General features: G+C 39.1%; 1 protein-coding gene across 1 annotated transcript; it reads right to left on the bottom strand.

The window, feature by feature from the left end:
• Positions 1–4,248: 4,248 nt before the first annotated feature.
• On the bottom strand, positions 4,249–8,455 carry LOC107741217 (chemokine-like receptor 1). Its single transcript, XM_016553886.1, has 2 exons — positions 8,310–8,455; positions 4,249–5,838 (listed from the first exon to the last, which is right to left on the bottom strand). The coding sequence occupies exon 2, from the start codon at positions 5,826–5,828 to the stop codon at positions 4,815–4,817; it is 1,014 nt and encodes a 337-aa protein (XP_016409372.1). The 5' UTR covers positions 5,829–5,838; positions 8,310–8,455; the 3' UTR covers positions 4,249–4,814.
• Between the last annotated feature and the right edge of the window lie 1,094 nt (positions 8,456–9,549).

The raw sequence follows: 9,549 nt of genomic DNA on the forward strand, positions 1-9,549 counted from the left end.
TTAAAAACATTTTAATGATGGATATGTTTATTACAAACACACAACTTGTGGATTACTTACATTATTTGTGGACAACTGTGGTGCTGTTTGATTTGGGGTAAAGTATGTGAGGAGTGCAACCACTAAAAAGCACTGCTAGAAACGTATGGAATAAAATCGCTGTCAAAAATAATCGGGAAACGCTGCTGTAATAGACCTGACTGCTTTATTTCAGAAATATGTAAATACACAAGTAAGCTGTGTTAGATTAGAGTTGGAGCTAAACTCTGCAGAAAAGTGGGGGCCAGAGTTGCCCACCCATTGTCTACAAAGATTTCTCTTGATACGTGACCACAAGCTGACTAGCTACTTATTCAAATACTGTATTATTTCTTTAATCTTCAAACATTCACATTATAATTTTAAAAAAAAAATTTGTTTTTAATTTTTATTTCTTTGTGCAATAGGTTATTGTTCCAGAGCAGAGAAACAGTGCTTTAATACTCTTTGTAATCCAGCCAATGCAACCCCACCTAAAAAAAAATCAAAAGCAGGAAGAAGCCTTGGGTGGAACAAACATCACATCCTCCTCTTTAAGTTATTTAAACTGACAAGAAACGGAACTTGCGACCACCCTTTTTCCTTATTGAGACGCACAAGAAAAAATTAAGGTCAGTGCTTCATTCTGTCCATTGGGAATTGATTGGATAGTAGAAAGTTGGTGTTACAAACTAGAGATAGATTTGAATGCAAGTTTGTAGGCAGTCGTTGACTTAAACCTCTGGTGGTGTTTGGGTCATTTTGACCCGGAGAGGATTTTTTTTCCCCAAAAAAATTAAAGGTAATGTTACCGCATTGGGCTAAAACTTACTGACTTTGCTCACACAGGGCATAACACTGTGCTTTGTACTTTTTTGGAGGTATTTTTTCCCACCTTATTACACTTGTGTTCCCAGTCAAAAATGACCAGCTTACAAAAAATAGCTTATAAATTTCTTGTTATGCTATATTATCACCAAATATTTGATTCAATCTTTTTGTCAACTTGTTTTCTTACAGTTAAGGTTTTATGTTTCTTTTTGGAACTGATTGATCGTAGGTGTCATTAAAGGCACAATATGTAAGATTTTTTTATTAAAATATCCAAAAACCACTAGAACAGTGTTATATATTTTGCTGACTTGTGTACTTACATTATCCCAAATGTTTCGAAGAATGTTTAAATCCAGAGAAAAGCAATTTTAACTAGTGACACGGACCGTGTCCATAGTGTCATTGTGTCGCCTGCCAATGACGTCATAACCCCTCAATTTCCGGTTTTGTAGAAAACATGGAAACACCAAAGACGCTTTAATATGTTGTGCGTTTTATTAGACAGGTGACGACCGCACAGAGTAGCATTATAACAGAACTTTCAAATGTATCTAGTATGATAAAACAGCGCTGCTTTACCCCACATACGCACGACCGGAAGGAGCGGAAGCAGTCGACTGTGGCATAATTAAAGCTCCGCTGCTTTCGAGCCGTACGTGTGTCACGCTTTTTGGTCAGCTTGTTTTCTTTCAGTTAGGAGAGGCTTTATATTTATTTTTGAAACTGATTGATCGTAGGCATCATTGATCTGAGCTTATATTGGTCAAAAACAAAAATGAATAGGGGAGACTGAAAATAAGAGAAACATTCAAGTGTTCAGGAGTATGGTCATCATGTTTATGTTCACATATGTACATGTGTGCTTGCAAACATAAAGACCTCAGACATGTGCATGCGTGGATACATGCACACTCACATTACCGCATATACAGAACACATACACACTCGTTTATGTACACAAACAAGCTATTTTGAGTATTACAGGCTTTCTTTTTCACAGAAATGAACTTTATCATCAGATCATTGAGGCTCAGATCAATGAGGCCTACGATCATTTAGTTTCAAAAATAAATATAAAGCCTGTCCTAATTGAAATAAAACAAGCTGACAATTTCAATATACAGATGGTGTTTCCTGCTTGACATTTCTGCCTGCCGCACCTCCTCCAGTGCACCTTTTGGGTCAGCTGCAGGGTCATCAGCTGGTGCCACCGTTCATGGACGTTTCGCCCCCTATCCAGTACGTCTCCCGGTGGGGGGGCAGTGGCTTATTGGGACGTCTCCCCGCCACCCCCTGCAGCTGCCCTCACTGGGGTACCGAGCCCCAATTCCTGTCCCTCCTCCTTAGCCACAACCAGTAGCTTGCCTTCTCTGCCTCCTCCGCCAGCTCCTTGATGGCTCTCCTCAGGCTTACCCCAGTTGTCCCAGCAGCTCGAAGGAGCTGGATTGCGGACTTTCCCACGAAGCCCCTGCATCCAACTTCTACGGGATGGATGGTCGCGGTCCATCCCCCGTCTCTGCACTCCGCCGCCAGATCAGAGTACTTGAGCCGCTTGAACTCGTACGCCGCTGGTATTCCCTCTTCCCATGGCACAGTCAGCTCAATAATGAGGACCTTCTTGGCCGCTGTGGCCCACACCACAGGATCTGGCCTTAATGTTGTCTGAGTGATCTCTGTTGGGAAGATAAGCTGGGTGCCCAGGTCAACACGCATCTTCCATCCCTTTCCAGGAGTGAGCAGACATGTTGTCCTTCCCGCCACTGTCTTCTGCCCGCCTTCTCCTGGTCTGAGGAACGGGATGTTTGGCCGAATGTGATCTGAAGAGCTATCTGCCCGGACTCTACATCTTTCCAGCTGCTCCGCCAACTTCCTCAGCACCTGATTATGCCGCCATCTAAAGCGGCCCTGCGTCAATGCAACGTTACACCCCGACAAGATATGTCGAAGGCCTGCATTGGCTTCATTGCACAGGGGGCACTTGTCCTCTATGGCTATACTGACCTCCACCTGCTGCCATCCAGTCGTGCGACCATCGAGAGAGAAACACATGCGATTGAATCCAATATCTGATGATAATACAGCATAACGAGAGATTTATAAGCTATTTTATGGGCTATTTTATAAGCTATTTTAAAGCGCCGCTTTTCTATCGCGAATGTGCCGAATCTGCTGATGTAATGCCTAAGATGAATATAGGCTACAGCAGTCGGCTTAATTAAATGGCACAACAGGCAGCTCTCTTTTAACACAGACTTTTAAGAAGGGATGGATGTTTGCTTCAAGTGATAGGCCAGGTAAGTGAAATTATATTATTATATTATTTCAAACCAAACTTCCTGGTCAAACATTAAAGCACACTAGTGTGATAAACAGAGCAATTTTTCATATTTTATTGAATATTGACAAATACATTGATGGAACACGAAGGGAATGAAATACTCTGTAAATCATAAAGAAATCTAGTCTTAAGCAAACGCAGTCTGCTCGTGTTTTGCAAATGCACAGTGATTAGTCTTGATCAATTTATATTCTCTCCTTCTCATTTGTCAAGTCAAGTCACCTTTAATTATATAGTGCTTTATACATTACAGATAGTGTTAAAACAGCTTTACAGAGTTAAACAGGAAAATAAATTTTCAATGATGCGAACAAAATACAGTTCTGCTGTAAACCAGCTCTAAAAAGAGGACAATAGTAAACAGTCAAATCCAGGTGACTACGGTGATCTCGGAATAAGAATGAAACAGACAGACTAATATTAGTATAGATGCCATTCTTCTTACAATGTAACAAGTACATTGGGTATTATGGGAAGTGTTCACGGTTCTGGTTGACCTAATTAATGCAGCCTAACAATCCTTTAACGGATTTGAATTATAGAAATGTGATAGTGTTTTGTGTATACCAGATTAAAAAGATGGGTCTTTAATCTAGATTTAAACTAACAGTGTGTCTGCCTTCCAAACAGTGCTAGGAAGACTGTTCCAGAAATAGGAAAAGGATCTACTACTCACAGTTGATTTTTATATTCTAGGTGTTGTCAAATGGCCAGAGTTTTGAGATTGCAGCAGACATGAAGGACTGTAATGAGATAAGACCATTCAGGGCTTTTTAAGTAATCAGCAGGATTTTAAAATGTATACAATGTTTAATAGGGAGGGAACCGGGCTAATATGGTCATACTTCCTGTTTGTAGTGTTTGTAAAAACATAACATATGAAAATATATGTATTATATTCATTACACTGTAACCATATATAGACCTAAAAACATATACTTACACATTCTTAAATTTATAATAAAGGAAACATTAAAGTATTATGAAAAAAACAGCAACAATATTACGACACACCATCAATAAAAAATGCCTTAAAATGGTCCTCTATATGAGGTTGATATTCTTATAATAAAGGAAACATTACAGTATTATGACAAAACAGCAACAACATTACGACACACCATCAATAAAAAATGGCTTCAAATGGTCCTCTATATGAGGTTGATATTCTTATACAACAGGATATAGATAGTGTTTCTGTAGCAATGCTTATTCTAGCAATGTGAAGGTTATGAGTTTGGTAAGTGTATACATGTGATGCATTTTTTCAACAAAAGCAGCATATAACTTGAAGCAAAGCATGAAACTGGACCAAACAGGACCAATATTCAGAATAATCTTAGTTTTGAGAGTTTGGAGTTCGGATTAGGAGTTAAAAGAAACAGTCCACTTTTCAGTTTGCATACAGATATTACTGGCATGCATTTTTGTGGATGTGCTGTTCATTGTTGTGATCTGGGTCATCCATCCATTCTTGCTTATCCTCTGTAGGGTCGCAGGAATGCTGGAGCCTATCCCAGAGTCTCTCGGGCCACGGGTGGAGGAAACACTGGACGGATGACCAGTCCATCATAGGGGAAACTCTCACTCTCATTCACTTCACAGACAAGTTAGTGTCTCCAATTCACTTATGAAAACCTTCACACAGACAGACCTTCTGGCTCATTTGCAACTTGATCCCCTGATAATCCTCCATTCCATGATCTGGGTCATGCGCCATCCAATTCATTTTAATGCTGCATCCCAATAACAGATAGATGAGCGGGCTGGTAAAACAGTGGGCTGTGGCCAGTGCAGTAGCTGCTGGAAGTCCATATCTCGACATATTTGGACCCAAGCTGTTGTTTACAGTGGCTTGAAGCATGGTTAAGACGATTTGAGGGCCCCAGAACACAAAGTAGGCAATCTTTATAGCACAGATTATCTGTGCCTGCTTCTTGCAGTATTGACAGTTTCTTTGAGCTGATGCCAAACAGCTTAGAAACATTATCAAAGCTGGTACGAGAAGCCCGATGAGAAATCGCATGACAACGACAGCCTTCAGCCTTGTAATGCCGTCTTGAGTTGATTTTGATTTGTCCAAGTCATAATCATCAATGCACTGAGAAAATCGGACCTCTCTGGAAAGCAGCGAAGGACATGCCAAGACTGCTGCAACGGTCCAGGAAATTGAAATCAGAATCAGGTTATAATTCTTGCACTTTTTTGTGCACCTGCCTTTTGAGCAAGTAGAACTAATGCTCCAGAGACTCAGCATGGCTGCCGTGGAGAACATACTGCTGTAGCTGATATAGGATGACAGCTTGCAGCTTGTACTTCCGTAATTCCATATGAAGTTATTGTAAGCATACAGGAGCTGAAAAACAATAGATATGCTGGAGGCTACGTGTGTTAAAGCCAACGCCATAATCCAAGTGGCAACCTTTGGAGAATTCTTGTTTTTCAGGCAGCTGATGACAATGACGATGAAGTTGAGGGTGACACCAAGGATGAGGACAATAGAATACATAATTAAGTAGGTCATCCTGATCTCTTGTTGGTACTGCTTGGTTGTATTTTCTGATACATTTTTTGGTTGTATGATTTTAAGTTCTTTAATGATTGTATCATAGTCAATGGCATTGTCTTCTCCAGACATTTTGTAAAGCCTGAAACAAAAAGATATGGATTATTATTTTACTGTGAATAATACACAGCCCAGGAAGGGATGTGTTCTGCTCATTTCATTTTGTTGTGGCCACAACATATTAACTCATGAGAATGTGATAATATGTTCATATGTCAATAATATGCATTTATATTATATAATAATAATTATATTTAAATAAAATTATACAGTGCTGCTTGAAAGTTTATGAACCCTTTACAATTTTCTATATTTCTGCATAAATATGACCCAATTCATCATCAGATTTTCGCACAAGTCCTGAAAGTAGACAAAGAGAACCCAATCAACCAAATGAGACAAAAATATTTTCTTTGTCATTTATTTATTGAGAAAAATGACGCAGTGTTCTGTGCGGTGCAAAAGTATGTGAATCTCTATGATTAGCTGTTCATTTGAGGGTGAAACTAGACTCCATCTGTTCAGAGGGGTTTCAAACAGTGGAATGACTATCAGGTGTCATTGCCTGCCCTGTTTTATTTAGAGAACAGGGATCTATGAAAGTCTGATCATGTTTGCAAGCAAGCAAAATACGCGCAACACGCACATGTATTTGTACTGGTGCAGAATAAGAGGGACAAGTACAGTACAGACTACCGCATTTCACACAGGCTGTTAGTTTCACTTTCGCCAGAAAGTCGTGTATGCTTAAGGGTAAAGATATATTCACTCGACAAGCTCGCGCATCTGCGCCGCCGCGCGCTCAATCCACTCAGCGTGATTTGCTTACCAACTGGCGCAAATCAGCTATACAGGCATTAATACTGAATGTTTTATATTCATTGCATACATATACTTCGTAGACATCTTTAATCTCTAATAACTAAATTCTGCTGTCTGTTGTTGGTGTTTCTTTGTCTGAATATGGCACTTATCACATGCTGTGTGGTATCGGCGTTTGGTATCGGGGCATTTTATCGAGTACGAGTACAGGAGCTCAGTATCGGTGCATCCCTAGTTGTTGTTGCTCATCAGGCTGGAAAAAGGTTACAAAACCATCTCTAAAGAGTTTGGACTCTAAAAATCCACAGTCAGACAGTGTGTGTAGAAATGGAGGAGATTCAAGACCACTGTTACCCTCTCCAGAAGCGGTCGACCAACAAAGATCACTCCAAAAGCAAGACTTGTAATAGTCTGCGAGGTTGCAAAGGAACCCAGGGTAACTTCTAAGCAACTAGAGGTTCATGAGTCCACCATCAGGAGAACACTGAACAACCATGGTGTCCATGGCAGAGTTGCAAGGAGAAAGCCACTGATCTCCAAAAAGAAAATCACTGCCCGTCTGCAGCTTGCTAAAAATCATGTGGACAAGGCAGAGGACTATTGGAGAAATGTTTTGTGGGCAGATGAGACCAAAATATAATTTTTAGGTTTATATGAGAAGTGTTCTGTTTGGAGAAAAGAACACACTGCATTAAAATTGTAAAGGGTTCACAAACTTTCAAGCAGCACTATATATACAGTATCTCACAGAAGTGAGTACACCCCTCACATTTTTGTAAATATTTTATTATATCTTTTCATGTGACAACACTGAAGAAATGACACTTTGCTACAATGTAAAGTAGTGAGTGTACAGCTTGTATAACAGTGTAAATTTGCTGTCCCCTCAAAATAACACACAGCCATTAATGTCTAAACCGCTGGCCACAAAAGTGAGTACACCCCTAAGGGAAAATGTCCAAATTGGGCCCAATTACTTCCATTGCTACTGAGTACTGGAATCTCCTCAACCACAACCACCACCAGTGTGCAGCATCCAAATATATGTTATTATATAATTATTATATAATAATGTTATTATAACCTGCCCCTTCCTGGACTGAATAGAATATTATCCTTATTATCCTTGCAGACAAAACTCTTTACAGAACTGGTCATTATGAACTTTTTTTTTTATGGAAAAGTGCTGTGTGATGATTCTTCAAATATCTTTTTTTTTATCCAACATAAAAATAAGCACCAGGCTTAGGGAAGAAATGACATCATTTTTATTTTTGAGTGTTCCTTTAAGGAGGGGAAAAAAGGTTTCTCTTTTCAAATGAGGCACCAGTGAATGCATGGAATAATCTTCTGTTCTATACTATCCTAAAGTATAAACATCTGACACTATCGTCAGTGATGAACCTTACATTATAATCAGTGCAAAACATTAGATACTTAATAGTAAGTACAACTTAATTATTAATAAATGTATTTATTTAATATTATGAATAAAAAATGAATCTCCAAAACAAACATAAAAAGCATTACCAGAATTAGGGTGCAAAATAAAAAAAACAGCAACATCTGCAAAACAACACTGCATTAAAAAAAAAAAAAAAAACTCATTGTAGGCTACATTTTTATCAAGTTAAATCTGCATGTCAAAAAAAGATCTTACATTATCGCCAAAATCCCTTAATGTAGTTCAAATGCTTTGCTTTCTGCATATTTTGTGCAAAATGTTCTTACCTTAGGCAGCAAACGAGCAGAGTGAAGAAAAACAGAAACCTGTGTCTATCTGTGAGAACGGTGTACTGAATATGAAAGTAAAATGCTTCTTTTTCCTGAAGCACGTTTGTTTTCGACAGCTGCAATTTGAGCTGCAGCACATTGGTTCTGGACATATTCCAGAGGTTTAAACAGTCCAGTTCCTGTCTATACGGGTATGTCGGAATAATGTTGTTACACAACCAGGGGAGGTACATGGAGGCGAGGGGTGGCACCGGCCCCCAAAGAAATCTGGTTGGCCACCCCAGGTACCCTCCTACCAGATTGTGATTGGCTTGTTTTTATAAAATTTCTCACTGCATCTGGCAGTGGCAGATCCTGGCATGGGCAATGCAGGCGGCTACATAGGGCGACTTTCTTCTCTTCTATATACTTAGAATACTTATACTTCTATATACTATGCGGTTTCTATAGAGTTATCTTAATGACAAATGTCGAGAGCGCAGCAGGGGCGGATCTACCGGGGTGGCAACTGCCACCCTAAGAAAAAGCTGTGCCGCCTCACCTGCCTCGGCTTCATTAACAAATGACTCTTATGAACCGGTTCTTTTTGAGTCAAAACCACAAAGCGCGGCCATAAATTAAATTACATAAATTGTAATTTAATTTATGTATACTGTAATAGACATTGAACTGCAAAAATTCCTGAATCCTAGTAAGAGGTTTTTTTTGTTACATTGTTATTGATCTCAGTGTTCACTGGGCAGGAAAGACATCTGTGTATTTGAATTGTAAGCATTTACAGTTTTTTTCAACTGCTTACAAACAAAATCTTTACTTGTCACACAATTTCTGAAAGCAGACACTCAAACAGCAAGGACACCAAATCTGCAAAACCATACGCTAATTCTCGGCCTTTGACTCCGTTTTCAATTTCATAAAACACTTTTTGGCAAAACACAACACACAATTCTCTATGTAACACACACACATCTAACAGCAATTAATATTATGGCAAAGGTGTTTGAAAATGTTTGCTTTTGAGATGTGTTGTGATATTTTTAATGCAGTGCTTCATTTCGCAAGAGATGTGATGTGAGGCATTTTGCATTTTGTGTGTGCAATTCTTGGATTTGTGTGTAAAGTTTTGAAAAAAAGAGGCAACGTTTTGAAAATGTGTGTAAGCAGTTGAAAAAAAAAACCTGTAAGAAAAACTGTAATAACTAGATTGAAAAGTTTGAAAGACAAATGTATGCTGTCT

Source organism: Sinocyclocheilus rhinocerous, unplaced genomic scaffold (assembly GCF_001515625.1).
Source record: "Sinocyclocheilus rhinocerous isolate Xijiao unplaced genomic scaffold, SAMN03320098_v1.1 scaffold615, whole genome shotgun sequence".
Taxonomy (NCBI): Eukaryota; Metazoa; Chordata; class Actinopteri; order Cypriniformes; family Cyprinidae; genus Sinocyclocheilus; species Sinocyclocheilus rhinocerous.